Here is a 17,116-nt window from a genome sequence, read left to right as displayed (position 1 = left end):
GGCTTCAGGCTACACCTCAGACCTCCACCCCTTTGTCTCAACCAAGCTCCACCTTCCCTCCAGCACCATCGCTTGCCTTGGTCAGTCGGCTCCACCGCGGTGTTCCGAACCTCTGTCTCCACCTCTGTCCCATGAGCCATCATCACCGACCGGCTTGGCCCTCTAGACCTGCGGTGTCAGCCTGCGTCTTCGGCCTCTGGGTTCAAATTGCTCTTCAGCTCCACCTCTGTTGGAGATGCCCTGGGATCTGCTCAGACTCACCACAGAGGCCCCACCCTGGGTTAGTTAGTGTGTAATGTTGCTATTTGAGCATACAAAAAGATCTGCATGGTTGCAAAGCTCAACGTCTACTCTTAGGGAGATATTTTATTTAGCAGAATTCACTATCCAAGAACTATTGAACCGGAAGTAGCAAGTGAGTTCTTCAGTGCTGTGATGTATTTCCAAGTGAAACAGAATATTGAATAGAGGGCAGGGTTTTACCTCAGCGTTCCTCCTCTCCATCTCATGCTCATAGACGGCTGGAGGGAAGTGGTTAAGCATTTTAAAACCTAAGCCGTCAAACTGCCTGAGAAGGAACGCCGTTTCCAGACCGGAAGTTACTTTTCAGATTTTGATTAAAGATTACCATGACAAACAATTTTTTTCTGTGTATTAACTTTGAAAAGATTAATTGTTCACCCTAATTTTGCATTCACACCAGACCCGAATGAAGTGATAAGTGCGAGTGATTTACATGTTGAGTCAATGCAAAGATGCGAATAAACATTCTGTGAGGCGAATCATACGAATGAGGCGGCACAAATGAAGTGAATTGAGCGTTTGACGTGCAAATCGTGCAAGTTGATAAATCGAAACTTTGGCGGATATTCACACTACATTAACCAATTAGGAGCCTGCTTGCTGCTGTCACATGGTGAAGTGATGGTGATGGGAAACTGGGAATCTGCGAATGCCACCGCCGGTGTCTCATTGAAAATAATGTGTTTGAATGTTAAAGACGTGGCGCGGTGCTGTATGTATGACAATGTATTGGCAATAAATGTGTAGGCCTATATAATATTATATGCTAAACTGATTTTATTTCGGGTGCGAGTCGGGTGTCGGTTCTATTTTAAAGGGTCGGGTCAGGTGCAGATTTTAATTAGTTCTCCCTGTGGGAAAACGGGTTGGATGAGGTTTAACGCACCACGGGTACAGACGGGAGCGGATTTACAAAATCGGACCCGTGCAGGACTCTGCTTCAGAAAGGCCTCCATTGGCATTCAGAACATTCCCACTCACAAGACCCATAAAAGGCACTAAAGACGTCGTTACAAAGTCCATCTCACTACAGTGGCTGTACAATAATTATACAATGCGACATTAATAGTTTTTGTGCGCAAAAAAAATCTAAATAACGACTTTATCTGCCAAGTTATTATCTTCCGTGTAGATATCGGTGCGTTAGCGGCGCTCCTCCTCTTCTGGGTCATGTATCTGAACGGCAGATCTGCGTCATATTCTCGCGCATGCATCGAGTTCACATAAATAACTTGGTGGATAAAGTCGTTATTTTGTGCGCACAATAACTATTTTAGTCGCATTGTAAAATGATTGTTCAGCCACTGTAGTGAGATGGACTTTGTATCGATGTCTTTAGTGCCTTTTATGGGTCTTGTGAGGGGGAATGTACTGAATGCCAATGGAGGCCTTTCTGAAGCCTTTCTCAGCCATCAGCTTTCAAAAAAAATATCTTAATTTGTGTTCCGAAGATGAATGAAGGTCTTACGGGTGTCCAACGACATGAGGGTGAGTAATTAATGAAATAATTTTCATCTTTGGGTGAACTAACCTTTTAACTTGGCTAGTCCTTCTGATGACTGCATACTGCTGCCAGCAGAAGCCCCTCCCATGACGCAAATTCACATCTGTTGTGTAGTGAATGTCACACGTGAATGAAGCGAATTTCACGCACAAATGAAGCCAAATCTATTCAGAATGTTCACGTGTCCAACTTTGCACAAATAGCGAGATTTATTCCTGTACACCCCACAAACAAAAACCATACTTAGAAAAGGGCATAATATGACCTCTTTCATTTCATAACAACACCCATTACAAACACTATCAGTCCTTTTTGGTTCACTCATTCAGACTAAGTTCAATCCATTCCACACCACACCATCTTTACTAGCCAAATTAACTTTAGCTGGTTAGATATATTTCCCTTGTTTGTTCCAAACACATTCACTAGATGCAAGTACTTAAGACTATGTGTGAATGCTCCATGTAGCCTATAAAAAGAATTTATAAAATGTAAATCCCAATTTATGACCCTGATGTGCTTTCAAAAGGATTGTGTAAAGTAGAAAAATAAAAGACAAAACCTTCAGTGTTATAGCCATCAAACATCTGTCTGAAAGTATATTGCATGTCTCAGCTCTTTTATGACTATGTTCTTCTGTGCTGGAAGAAACAAATTACTTGAACACTGAACTAGAATAATAAAGGGCAAAATGTGGTAAACCGTTTATTAATCACTGTAACCTGCAACACTAAAAGATGCCATAAAATGCTGATAGGAAGCAATTTAATTGGGTTTTAAAATTCATCACAGCCAGTAAAAGTCTACGTGAGCAGTTAAACTATGAGTCCTGGTAATATTAGGATATTTTCACCAGATGGGGGCAGTGCAGACATTGTTATAAGATGATCCAAATATTGTTTAAGTTCTCATTTTGACCTTTTAGGTGCTTAAGAAACATCTGTTGTTATTATATAGTATGTTAAAAACGGTGCTTCTTATTTTGTGGAAATTGTGATGCATGTTTTCAGGATTCTTTGACGAATAAAAAGTTAGAAAAAACAGCATTTATTAGAACATAATGTATATGTTATTAGAGCAATGTAAATGTATTTTTGATTAATAAAAGTATGAATTCTTAAGAAAAATATCACAATTTGCTACTTGTTAGTTGATGTTAAGGGGAGGGGCATTCTCATTCTAGAAAGCATTTGATTGGACGTAAATATGTGTTGTGCAGTATGAGTCAGTCATCAATCTATTTGGCTTGCTTATCCATAAGAAAAAGGCTGAATTTTAATGATCTACTTCTTCAAAGTTTCGAATTGCACTGTGCTCAATGCTTACAAACATGAACTAAAAGCCAATAAACAAACTCTCTCTCTTGTAGTGTAATGGGGTCTTTAATAGTAGAAAATCATGACTCAAGCTCATATCTACTACCCACAGACTTCCTGTGTTATATTTTTTCAGACTTGTTTTATGCTTGTTGTTATCCCTCCAAATGCAGCCTCCTCTTTTCAAAGCACTTTTATTGTACTCAGTGCAGTGGTGCAGTTGACTTTGAAATGAATAAAAGGAAACTTCTAGCTAAACGAAAGAGAAGACCCTGCCAATGGCATTTTAAGCAAGCTCTCTTTCTTTCATCTGGACAGAACTGTACTGTTCTCACAATCACAGTTGCCCACTTTATATGCAGTGAGAGTAACTTTAGTTGCGCACTCTATATTTTGCTTTGTCAAGGTCCCTGTGTCAGCTAAGATTCCCATCAAGACTAACGTCTCCTGGCAGAATATACTCCACTCTTCTGATCCCACAATTTTTCGCTCAGTCGAGCCAAGCCCAGTCCACGCAACGCTGGGAGTTAAATCCACCTCATCCATCACAGCCAGACCTGATGCAGTCGGCACACACACATATAGGATATACGAGGAGGAACAATTATCTCATGGCCTTAAAACAGGATTAGATGTAAACAATTTTTAGGGATGTACTCTCTCTCGCTCTCTCTCTCTCTCTCTCTCTCTCTCTCTCTCTCTCTCTCTCTCTCTCTCTCTCTCTCTCTCTCTCTCTCTCTCTCTATATATATATATATATATATATATATATATATATAATTGGTAATTTAACAAAAGAAAAAGTCAAGAACACACACACACACACATACACACACGTCCGTGTGTGTGTGTGTGTGTGTACATGTTTGTGTGACACATAAGGACACAATTGTGTATAATGACATGGGTATGACATAGGTATTACAAGGAGAGGGTGAAATATGAGGACACTGGCCATGTCCCCACTTTTCAAAATGCTTATAAATCATACAGGATGATTTTTTTTTAAAGAAAGTAAAAATGCAGAATGTTTCCGGTGATGGGTAGGTTTAGGGGCAGTGTAAGGGGATAGAAAATATAGTACTGAAGTACTGAAGGAAAATTAAAATTAAGCAGAAGTACGTAGGAGGGCAGAGCCAGGCTAATGGAATGTCCCCATATGTCACAAAAACAAATGTGTGTGTGTGTGTGTGTGTGTGTGTGTGTGTGTGTGTGTGTGTGTGTGTGTGTGTGTGTGTTCTTAGCAGTGTTGGGAGTAACGCATTACAAAAGTTATACATTACAGTAACATTACTTTTTGATGTAACGCAGTAGTATAAGGCATTACTAATGAATTTTCAGTAATATTTTACGCGGTACATTTCCAGTAACGCTAGGAAATGGCAAACGGGAACATGGTGTGTGTAATTAGCAGTTTGACAGTCAAGCAAAAGGCTAATCATATAAATTATCATTATATATCCAAAATTGTTATGAGCAAAACCATTGTTTGTTTATCTCAGTAAGTTGACTGAGTGGGTCTCTGAGCTGGTGTGAGTGAGTGGAGGTGGGTTAATTAGCATATTCATAAATCTATGTATATTAAATAGAGCTTAAGTGATAAAATGGAATTTTATTTAGGCTCATTTAATCGCTTGTTCCTCAGTCTGTCGGACAGACAGTTACACCCACCTCCACCCCTTCACCTCCTAGCATATCTCATTATTGAGTAATGGATTCTGTGTAGAAAATTCTGTAATATATGCTAAGAAACGTTTGGTTATTTGAATGCTGAGGATTTATGTTTCAAGGATGATTCTCAAGTCTAGTGTGGCAGCTCGAGCACTTTGGAGCCTTTTGCTAAATCCAAAGATTGTCAATAAATTTCATTCTCAAAGTGGTCCTGACTGAAATGAAGCAAGAGTGTAGTTACATTCAAGCTATAGACAGTGCTGGGGAAAGTTACTTTTAAAAGTAATGTGTTACAATATTGCGTTACTCGGACTCCCTAAAAAAGTAACTAATTGCATTACTTAGTTACTTTTTATGGAAAGCAATGCGTTACATTAACCTGTCGCCCCCCTCCTACGAACTTCCACTCAATTTTCATTTTCCTTCAGTACTCCGTCCAGGATTGCGGTATATTCTTTGGTTTTCTCCGGTCAAATTTTAACCGGTCTAATCAGCAAACAGAGGGAGTGCCTGAGAACGATGACGTTGTTGTTGTGCGTTCATTTGAGATAACATACATCACGACCAAGCTTGATTGGTTATGGCAGATCCAGCTCTGGGCATATCCAATAGTTTTAAACTTCAAAAGAGGAAGTTAAAGCTTGTTAATGGAGAGTGGCCAGACTCTCTGTACAAATTAAATGTATGAGTCTGGTAGAACCAGGCTAGCATTATATCACTTTTGTGTTACTTTTTGTTTAGGCGGTAAATTTAAAAGTAATGCGTTATGTAACTAGTTACTTGAAAAAAGTAATCTGATTACATAATTCAAGTTACTTGTTAGCCCCCAACACTGAAATAAAAAATAAAAAAAATCACACAATTTTTTTTATTTTTTATAAATATGGTCATTTTGGTGATCAAGGATGAGCTTTAAGGGATACAATTATTGACTATAGTGGGACTTTACAAAAAACTACATGCATAAACATGCCATTTCCTTTTGACAAAAGTGAACCTAAAAAATATATACACATATTTTTCACTATTAATTTGGCCACTTGCATGACAAATTAATAGATGTGCTTTGTACCTTTCAGCACATGCAAATCAGCAGTCCTCTGAAATATCAGTCTGTGGTAATACAGTATTCCAGTCAGTACAGAGTATTTAACTAGGGAAGACGAATCAATAGAATTCATTAAACCTTGATGGCCTCTTGTTGATGGACCTTTCGTCTGTTTCATTTTACAGTAAATGAAATGTGGGCAGCTTATTTAAAAATGCTGACCCCTGCGCTGACTAAGGATTTGAGCAGAATAAAAGAACTTGCCATAAAAAGTAATGTTTAACTTAAAGAGCTCAAGCATATTAGCATAATAAGAGCTCACACAGAGAGAGGAAGCAGCCTTTGGATGTCAACTAAGCAGCTGGCCCTTCTTGATATTTCTGGAACATTCTGATTTTTCTGTTTGACAGGCATAACGTTTTTTGGCTTTTGCATTCTCTGCTTTGTGCCGCTTCATTTTCCAACAGACAATAAATAGTGAACGGTTTAGAGTCCAGGAATGTTCCAGATTGAACATCACCAATAGCTTTGTTAGGCAGTGATGAAAGGAAAGTCTGTATCCATTAGCTTCATTTGAACATTTTTGAGAAAACAAAACTTAAAAACAAAAGGCCAGACAAAGCCTTTCAATTCATGAACATTTAAAGTGGTGCACATTAGTTCACTGAATAAATATGCTTGCGGGTTTGGCAAGACATGAGATCCTTGGCATGACAATAGCTCTCTTTATGCTTTAGTGACATGGTTTCCTCTACAAAAAAAAAAAACACATAAGGATTAGCTGCACAGTTAAAACCACTCTGCAATAGCATGTTATGTCCTACATAGCATGTAAGTTGGTATAGCATACTAGGGTTGCAAAGAGGTGGAACATAAAAGGATAGTTCACCCAGAAATGAAAATTCTGTCATCATTTACTCACCCAAGTTGTTTCAAACCTGTATGAATTTCTTTCTTCTGCTGAACACAAAGGAAGATATTTGGAATAATGTTTGTACCAAGCAGATCCCAGCATTGACTGGTAGGGGGGAAAACATATGGTAGTATTGTTATTGTAACAAAATATTAAGTAAATGCTGTTCTTTTTAACTTTTTGTTCATCATTGAATCCTAAAAAATGCCACAGGTTATAAAAAAATATTAAGCAGCACAACTGTTTCCAACATTGATAATAAATCAGCATATTAGAATGATTTCTGAAGGATCATGTGACACCGAAGACTGGAGTAATGATGCCGAAAGTTCAGCTTTGATCACAGGAATAAATTATATTTTAAAAGTATATTAAAACAGAAATTTTCACAAATATTTCACAATTTTACTGTTTTTTCCCTGTATTTTGGATCAAATTTGCAAATTCAACTGATATAGCATTAAATCTGGAAGTTTTAACCAAGATAATGCTGCAAGATTTTTTTCAGCTGCCTTGTTATTCCAATTTATGTTAATTTCCATGGAAAGTTTCCAGCTTTGAAAATTCTTTGAATTGTGCAACCCTAGTAAAGACTAGCCTATATAATAAAGCACATTTTGACCTTTTTTATTTTTTGTATGTTTCAGGGCCTGTTTTGTTGTATAGGTAAGTGTAAGACTGATGAAACCTGGAAGCAGCTGTGACAAATGTGTTCATTCAGTGTGAGGAGCGCAAAACATGTCATGAATAAGATCTCATTTGTATGATAAATTAACCTAAAATAAGTGACAGTATGAGGTCCGATTTACAGCCTGAAATCAATCTTTCTAAAGCCTGTCAGCTGCATTGAATGTATTGCATTACATGTTTGAATGAGTTGCATGTGTGAATTAAAAATAAAAGAGTAAAATGCATGTCTAAAAGTAGCCTGCCGCAGGGCATTCACATCATGATGGATAAATGAAGAAAAGTAGCAGCTTAAGTCCTTAATGGACAGCACAGCATCTTGAATGGCGACTTATTCATCATGTTTTTTCGACTATATAAAATGATCTTACAATTAATTTTTTCCTGGGGGATCTTATTCAACCAGATGTTGTACCTGAATTAAGAAAGGCAGTTTTGGGAATAAGCCGCAAACTGTACTCTTGCAAAACTGCAGGTGTTGCTGTAATTTTAATTGTAATTTTACTGGGTCAAAAATTGTAGTCCCAAGGTAGCCAAAGTGAAATGAAAACATGTTTCTTATTTTAATTTCCTCATTATGTTTTAGTGGTGTTGAAGAGGTACTTCACCCACAGGTTATTCACATTATAAATAGCTGTTTCCTCTGGTGATAAATATGATTTATAAATCATGATGAATGATTATGATGAAACTTAACGAAAACATTGCATTGTCTCGGCTGCTAAAATATCACTATTATCATGATTTCTTTGCTCGCACAAAACTAAAATATGATCAGAAATTGAATTGCACTAATAGCTAAGATAAGCTCTCAAACTTTCTTAAAGAGGTTGGAGATGATGTTAGTAGTTATCATTTAGTTCTTTCATCTGTGAAAAAAATAATAAATAAACTATATATTGATCCATACAATGCATGTCAAGGGGGTCCAAAAATGTCAAGGTTAAAGAATTAGACATGACAATTTTGTAATGGCAATCTCATCCTTCCCTCGGGTTGAAACTCATTTTAAAAAGAAGAGTGTTCATTGGAGTGGTCCAAGACCCCAGAAATTTTGACGAACCACGAACACACACACACGCACGCACGCACGCACGCACGCACGCACGCACGCACGCACGCACACACACACACACACACACACACACACACACACACACACACACACACACACACACACACACATGTTGGTCTATGTGGTTTACAGGGACTCTCCATAGGCGTAATGGTTTTTATACTGTACAAACCGTATTTTCTATCCCCTTACACTGCCCCGCCCCTAAACCTACCCATCACAGGAAACATGCTGCATTTTTACTTTCTCAAAAAAACATCATTTAGTATGTTTTTAAGGCCATTTGAATTATGGGGACATTTGATATGTCCTCATAAACCACATTTATAGTGTAATACCAGTGTAATACCCATGTAGTTATACAAATTTGTGTCCTCATAAACCACATAAACAGGCTCACACACACACACACACACACACACACACACACACACACACACACACACACACACACACACACACACACACACACACACACACACACACACACACACACACACACACACACACACTTTCAACAGCACATTCACCTCTCTATGCTGGATTCAGGGTTTATTTTGGTGGTTCTGTGTCGCATATGGGTCAACACAGATACAATAAAAGTTGTAATGTCAAATATATATATGTGTATAAATGGAAAATATAAATATAAACACAAATATAAATGTGTGTGTGAATCCAGTGCAGTTCATATCTCCACCAGAGTCTCTGGCACCGACTTTACACTTAATATGCACAACAATTCAATATTCACACAATTAAATGTTTATTTATTTATTTTTACTTTATTAATGAAGTATTGGTTAAGCTGCAGCTAAGTAGCTTAGTTAATGTAAAAATCATAAATATATGAAAATAGAGAACTCTGCTAAACGAAAATACTTGGTTTCGAAGAGGTTTGTTTTTTAAAGGCCTGGTGCTGTATTCACAAAAAAAATATTTTACCACTGTTCTCTTAAATAGCTTTAAAAGTTATTAGGTGCAGATTTAAAAAAATATATATATTTTCAGCATTGCAAGCTTGGTCCGCTATTAAAAGATTTATTCATTATAAACAACCCTTATCTATTCACTTAGCACATATACACACTGCACAAGAATATAAGGACGCGTCTTCAACTCTGTGACTGATCTTGATTCAGATCAGACTACTATTTTTGATACATGTGGACAAAAAGAAAAATGGTAACTGAATGTTGTAATGCATTCTTATATTGCAATAAATTATATTCTTAACCCCCTAATTATGCACAAACAAATCTTTCATTTATAAATATTACAAAAACACAACTAATAGTACTTAAAAATGTTAAGACAACCTTCATTAGTTTAACTATGTACTGTATAGAGATTATATAAATTAAATGAACTAAAATTTCTAGCTCTAAATATCTTTTATTATTATTTCTCAAAATTATGATCCATATGCTATATACAGGTTTCTCTCAGTTGAAATCACAGTTGTCGTCACATCTGTCTCTCAAGCATAATGTACTGTAATTGCATTTTTGTTTGAGTTTAATATCATGGCAATTATAAAAAAATAGTTTCTATATTGTACAGAAAGAATTCCTATAAATGCAGATACATTTAGAAACATTCATCGCAGATGTAACAAAGGTTTTACAACAATAATGATGTAGAACTGAGTTATCACATAACGTTTTCACGTAAATTCAGACATGTATAGCTTATAGATCAGATAAAAAATTTAAATAAAAGCATCTTTTAAAAATTTGGAGTTGAAATTTTTCTTACAATAGAAATTTTTTCTTACAATAGAAACAGACTCCATCACCAAACTGAACAAAAGGCTTACTATTGTGTGATTTTTGAAGGCCAAAACAGCAGAAGTTCTATCGCATGATTGCTCTTTAACCCCAACTTTACACACAAAAAAAAAGAAGTCATCAGCTAAAATAGCAGCTTTGTGGAGTGTATCTGCCTTCTGTTCATTTATATAGGTAGCTATAAGCAGCAGGCAAGCAGTTTTTAAACTCTTTCACCAAAATTAGTAGTCTTATTTGTTACAAGTCTTTGAGATGTGCACCAGTATATCTTTCCCGCGTGCATACTCAACGTAGGTCTGACCGGGAGGCTTCAAAAAAGTGTCTGAAAGGCTGTCTATACACCCTTTTAGAACTAACTCATAAGACTTTAATACAGCAGCTTTCACTACCTTATAATCTGCAGATTCCTCCATTAATAACGGGACGTAGACTTTTTGTACCTTACCAGTAATCACACATTGCAGTAGCAATGTCCAACGGTTTTCGGGCTAATTTAAGGAAAGAGCAATTCTCCATGACAAAAAAATGTTTCAAAATCCTCCAATTTTGGCTGACATCAAATTCACTATAGCCAACGGCAGTCGCTTTAACGCTCATGTCCAACTTCATCCACTTTAAAGTAAACTGATATCACACTTTCGTAACTCTTAAGTTAGAATTTTTTAACTCTTTCAGTGCCAACTCTTTTAAGCAGACATCAGTCACACTGACAGAAAGATCAGCCACCTCTTCTCAGGCACTATTTTCGAACTGTAATCAAACTGACTGGAACTACCTGTGCATTAAACGGGTTTACTGCACACCTTCCAGCCAATCAGAATCAAGTAATAAAACAGACCATGGTATAAACACCATTGTTTTGTTTTCTATTTTATTTTTCAATCCCTCTTAATAATTTTCTCGGGTTTTCTTCTGTTTCTTGCTGTGCCTTTACTTTGTATTGGTGCATTTTTTCTTTTTCAGGACTTCATTTTGGCTGCCTGCTTGTGTGTCCTTTAGCTGTTCTTTTACTTGCTCAAGATCCCGATTGAGGACTGCCAGCTGCTTCAGGAACTCTGTGTCAGGCTTGATGTATCTCACCTTGATGAGATTATCAATGGCATCCTCCACAGTCATGTTATGGTGGATCATGAGGTATGCCAGAAAAAATGTAGGGGCGTAGCTGACACCGTCTTTGCAGTGAATGAACACCTTATCTGTGGAAATAAAAACAGACACAAGTTAAAAAAAGTCTCAAACAGTTTGTCACTCCAGAACACTTGATAAAAGATCTTACTTTCTGTGCTTTTCTTGGCCTTCTGGATGAATTTGGCAGCTTTGTAGAAGTATTCACTGATTTCTGAACCTTGCGATGCAGGCAAGCCACAATACGAGATGTTCATTCCTTTGTAATAACTTGCCCCTGTATTAACGGCTTCTCTCAGGTCTTTCTCCCATGGCATTCCCAACAACACCCTCAGTTTGGTCTTCACTGCAGCAACATTCAGGACGTGAGTAATACCCAGCTCCTTCAGTCTCATTCGGTCTTTTGCTATCTCTCTGCACAAGAACACAACAGCCTAGATTAGCCTTTCACTAAAGAGGATATACAATGTAGACATATACCCTGTTCATTCATGGTTTATATAAGTGTAGATGTGTTGTAAACTTACTCGTTTCCAATGAAGATGTTGTTCCAGACCGCAGTGACAGGTCTATGACGCTGTGTGCAGCCCTTCATTCGCTTCTCTAATAGTAAACTATGCTCTTCTGGAGATTGTTCCTGCTTAGAAGGTTTTGGCACAGAACTGCTTGGACCTGGGAGACACGAGTCATCTGAATCAAGCAGATCCAATTCAGGTTTGGTCTCTGGGACACACAAGGACTCAGCCGGCTCCAACGGGAAATCGTTTTTCATTTCTTTTACAGGAGAAGCATCCATGCCATCACTGACGTTAACCTCCAGACCTCCTGAAGACACAGGTTCAGTCTCAGGAACGCTTGCATCTGGGACACACAGGGGCTCAGACGGATCCAACGGGAAATACTTTTTGAAGAAAGCACTCATTTTCTTCCTTTTTTCAGGAGAAGCATCCATGCCATCACTGACGTTAACCTCACAAACTTTTGCAGACACAGGTTTAGTCTCAGGAACGATTGCATCTGGTACACACGGGGGCTCAGATGGATCCAACGGGAAATACTTTTTGAAGAAAACACTCATTTTCTTCCCTTTTTCAGGAGAAGCATCCATGCCATCACTGACGTTAACCTCACGAACTTCTGCAGACACAGGTTTAGTCTCAGGAACGATTGCATCTGGGACACACGGGGGCTCAGACGGATCCAACGGGAAATACTTTTTGAAGAAAGCACTCATTTTCTTCTCTTTAGTACTTTCTGAAAAAAGAAGAAAACATATATGTTATTAGAAACATCACTTACCACAGATCAAAAATTAATTATTAGTCCAACTTGAAAGATATTTCATTTTTAATTTTCTGCACACACACAGTTCAGTAATTTATGGGATTGATGACCGCATTTACAAAAACTATACAGAGTGTGTACGGAACAACTTCTTGTTAAATTACATTAAATGCGGTCGTCACTCCTGAAACTTCACAGTGTGTGTGTGGACATTGTAATGTTGCATCTCAAATGCTCTGTTGACATTCACCTCTTTTGGGGCTGTTCTTTTTGATCCCACTGCTGATCCCGACGCTAACCAGATTCACTTCAGGTTCAGGAGTTGGCTCTGGAACAGCCGGATCCATCCAAAAAAGCATTGGGAAGAATCCACTCATTTTTCTCGCCAGCCACTCTGTGGTACTTTCTGAAAAACAAATAATATGTTATTAGAAAAATCTCAAACCACAGATTAGACATGAATTATTAGTCTGAAAAGACTTTTCTGTTTGCATCTTATTCGTTCTGTACACAGTTCAGTAATTTATGGGAGTGACAACAGCATTTACAAAAAACTATACGCAGTGTCAGAACTGAACTGAAAAACTAGTTGTTAATGATGTACGTTGAGAGATGATAGATGATAAGACCAGAGATGTATCTCGTCTGTATGTGCGATGCAAGAAATCACAGGGAAAGTGGTATGAAACTTGACTAATTCGTGTTGCCAAATCATGCAAGCAAATCAGCTGAAACACCCATGAAAAAACAAAATAAATGAAATACTGCATAAACTAGGTTGCTGAATGAGCCAAGCTTAAAAAAAAAAAAAATTCTGCTTATAATAAGTGGACATGGCAACACTGCAAGAATGCGATCTGTGAAGTTTCAGGAGCGACACGTGGAATGATCATTTTGGGGACTCACTCCTGCATTTAAATGCATTTATCACTCCTGAAACTTCAGTGTGTGTGTAGACATGGTAATGTTGACTCTAAAATGCTCTGTTGACATTCACCTCCTGGGCCGTTCATTTCAGGAGAAGCATTCATGCCATCACTGACATCCACCTTCTGATCTTCTGCAGACACTGGTTCAGTCTCCGGGACAAACGTGGGCTCAGACGGATCCACTGGAAAATATTTTTGGAAGAAAGCACTCATTTTCTTCATTTTTTCAACATCCATATCACCACTGACGTTAACATCCTGACCTTCTACAGACACAGGTTCAGTCTCAGGAACGTTTGCATCTGGGACACACGATTCCTTGGGTTCGACCAGATCCATTTCAGGTTCCGTCTCAGGATCACACAAAGGCTCAGCCGGATCGACCGGATCGACCGGAAAATACTTTTGGAAGAAGGAACTTATTTTCTTCATCACTTTAGTAAAAAAAAAAAGAAGAAACAAATATGTTATTAGAAACATCACTAACCACAGATAAATGAATGAATAGTCCAGCTTGAAAGAAATTTCCGTCTTATTCTTTCTGTACACACAGTTCAGTAATTTATGGGAGTCACGGCCGCATTTACAAAAACTATATGCAGTGTGTATGGAACAGAACTGATAGTTGTTAATGACGTTAAATGTGGTCGTCACTACTGAAACTTTACAGTGTGTGCATGGCCATTGTAATGTTGCGTCTCAAATGCTCTGTTGACATTCACCTCTTTTTGGGCAGTTCTCTTCGTTCTCTGGCCCTTCTTCTGGCCAGCGGACAGTAACCAGATTCACTTCAGGTTCAGGTTCAGGAGCCGGATCCCTCCAAAAAAGGGTTTGGATGAATCCACTCATTTTTCTCGCCATCCACTCCGTGGTACTTTCTGAAATTAAATAATATGTTATTAGAAACATTTCAAACCACAGATTAGACATTAATTATTAGTCTGACTGGAAAGACATTTCTCTATTGTGAGTTTGCGTCCTACATTTCTGACTTTTTTTTTCAGAACTGCGAGATTTAAACTCACAATTGCATTCTTTAAAGTCAGTTTGAGATGTCACAATTACCTTTTTACATTTTTTTTAATAAAGTCTCAATTCTGAGAAAAATCATTAGTCTTTTTCCCCCTCAAAATTGGATATTATAACTCGCAACTGCATTATGTCTCACACTTCTCAGAAAATAATTATTGAATTGTTTTTATGATCCCAGATCCCTCTTATTTTGTTAAAAAATAAAATGAAATGCATATTCTGCAAGGGGTATGAAACTTATGAGCAGGATCTTAGGATGCTTTTGCAGACTGTCAGAGTCTGGGAATCACTGAGAGTTAGTCGTTAAGTGTGTCCCCGTCCCTTACCTGGACCCATCCTTTTCCTATCTGATCACTACCCTTCCTTCGCGATTCCCAGGCACACCGAGAACACCAGATTGGATCTCTGTTTGTTTGACACTTTATTCCCCATTTTGAACAATTCATTATTATTTATGTTAATAAACACCCCTTTGAGGCCTGACACCACACCCACTGTCTGTAGTTTGCTTCACCCACCACAACAATAAAACCATAATCATTGAAATACATAATGAAGAGCTATACACTATGAAGAAACTAAATAAAATATCAAATATCAAAAACCCAAACTACACAAAAGACATCACTGAATACTAAAAGCACGTCTGCAATTCTCAGAGGACATTTGAAAACAGACACACATTCAGATGTGCTAATATCAATTGGCAAACTATTCCATAATTTCTGAGCCCTCACTGCAAATCTTCTTTAGTTTTATATCTAGTTATTGGAACATCCAGCAGCTTGTTCAAGGATAACCTCAGACATCTCCCTGCTTCATAAGGTCCCAGGAGCTCAGTTAAATATGTCAGCAATCAAATCTTAAAATCAACCCTTGAATAAACAGGCACCCAAATCAATACAAATCATGTAGGCTATTAATTTAAGCTGAAATGATCTCATGAAAACAGTTATTGTTATAAGGTGTGCTCATCATAATGATTACAGTAAGTTTTATAAAGTTGTGAGAGGTGCATGCTGAGCATTCACCTGTCGGGCTGTCCTCAGGGGTTGTACAGACACAGGTTGGGCGCTTCATCATATCGATGTCGATATGCAGATCCTCGCCCTCTAAAGCGGCGCGAGTGACTGACAGGCACTCATCCGAGTCCACCTGCAGCTGTGCGGTTAGGTCGCCCGGTGAGCACCCGAGAAGCTCGTAGATGCCGTCGGTGACCATAAAGTCCACCTGCACATTCTCCTCATCCGGGACCCAGACAGTGTCAATGCAGCACAGCTCGCCGTTCACATACACCTCCAGAGACACCTCTCTGCAGTTTGTGTTTGAAGACATTTTGTATGCTGATTTAATCAAATCCAACCGAAAACGGGTGATATCGATGCACAAAACTGTGTGAGATGCAGCGAGAGTCTATAATCAGTGAGTATGCACGTGCTGAATATAGTCTCTGTATGAATGATGCTGCTTGTAAAGTTGTTTTCTAAAGTTAGTATCGGTAGGTTGCTGTAAGATATCGGTAGTCAGAAGATGTGTGTCGCTCAAAATCGCTCGGATTATAGCTGTACTAAAGAACCCGCGGGTGAGTGTTTATAGTAAGTGCCGTCTGTGATGCAAGCGCTGTCTGTGACGCAATCATACACGACGCTCCATGGTTGCCATAGTAACGGATTGATTGGCAGTAGCAGCGTCTCAACGGTTTATGTTGTCGCTGACTCACTCATGATCTTATTATTAATATAAAATTAATAATTTAACAATTTACTGTACTCAGATTATATTTACTGACTCGATTTCAATCACTTAATTCTTCTGTTGAGTTGTCCTTCCTTGCGAGCTGAACGCCAATATATTGACATATATATGTATCCCATATATTATATATGTTATTGTATGTATAAAACATATTTTGACATATAGGTCTTATATATGAAATATCCTAATATGCTCATATAGAGTACAAACATAAATGCACATATATGCACAGCATCAGAAATTCCATATATTGACATATATCTTTAGTCCACATATTATATATGTTTAAATTATATATGTGACAAATCATTATCACTGTCAAATGCTGTAGAGTCTTAAAATCTATACAATGTATAAAACAAATGACATTTAAAATATTTATAATGTTACTTATTGTCAGGTGAGGCAAGAGATGAAGGACTCAAGGGTGCAGAGGTTAATGGGCTTTTTATTAGACTTCAAAAATAAACAATCGAAACACAAACAAACCCCTTCATGCTTGTAACTGGCTCGTCTTAGTTTTTTATACAATAAGAAATACTCAAAAAAACGGGAATTCACTTTTGCCAATAGTTTGTGTTCAAACTAACTGTAAGATTCTCAATGAGGGAGTGAAAATAAATTGTATCTATTTAACCACTGAATGAGATAACATAGTAACAATTAGCACATGGACAGAAATCC

The 17,116-nt window shown here is 37.8% G+C and overlaps 1 protein-coding gene across 1 annotated transcript; it reads right to left on the bottom strand.

The window, feature by feature from the left end:
- Positions 1-10,017: 10,017 nt before the first annotated feature.
- On the bottom strand, positions 10,018-16,285 carry LOC137041824 (uncharacterized). The gene is made up of 7 exons (XM_067418496.1): positions 15,709-16,285; positions 14,368-14,523; positions 13,714-14,079; positions 12,967-13,122; positions 11,960-12,686; positions 11,584-11,846; positions 10,018-11,503 (listed from the first exon to the last, which is right to left on the bottom strand). Exons 1-7 carry the CDS (start codon positions 16,010-16,012, stop codon positions 11,238-11,240), a joined length of 2,238 nt encoding a protein of 745 aa, XP_067274597.1. The 5' UTR covers positions 16,013-16,285; the 3' UTR covers positions 10,018-11,237.
- Between the last annotated feature and the right edge of the window lie 831 nt (positions 16,286-17,116).

Source organism: Pseudorasbora parva, chromosome 15, assembly GCF_024679245.1.
Source record: "Pseudorasbora parva isolate DD20220531a chromosome 15, ASM2467924v1, whole genome shotgun sequence".
Taxonomy (NCBI): domain Eukaryota; kingdom Metazoa; phylum Chordata; class Actinopteri; order Cypriniformes; family Gobionidae; genus Pseudorasbora; species Pseudorasbora parva.
Note: the sequence above shows the minus strand (reverse complement) of the source record. Positions and strands in the feature narration are given on the sequence as shown.

Coding starts and splice junctions, on each gene's coding strand:
- LOC137041824 (XM_067418496.1), bottom strand. CDS start 16,012: ATGTCTTCAAACACAAACTGCAGAGAGGTGTCTCTGGAGGTGTATGTG. Junction 14,524..15,708: donor CCCTGAGGACAGCCCGACAG/GTGAATGCTCAG, acceptor ATTTAATTTCAG/AAAGTACCACGGAGTGGATG. Junction 12,687..12,966: donor AAAGAACAGCCCCAAAAGAG/GTGAATGTCAAC, acceptor TTCTTTTTTCAG/AAAGTACTAAAGAGAAGAAA.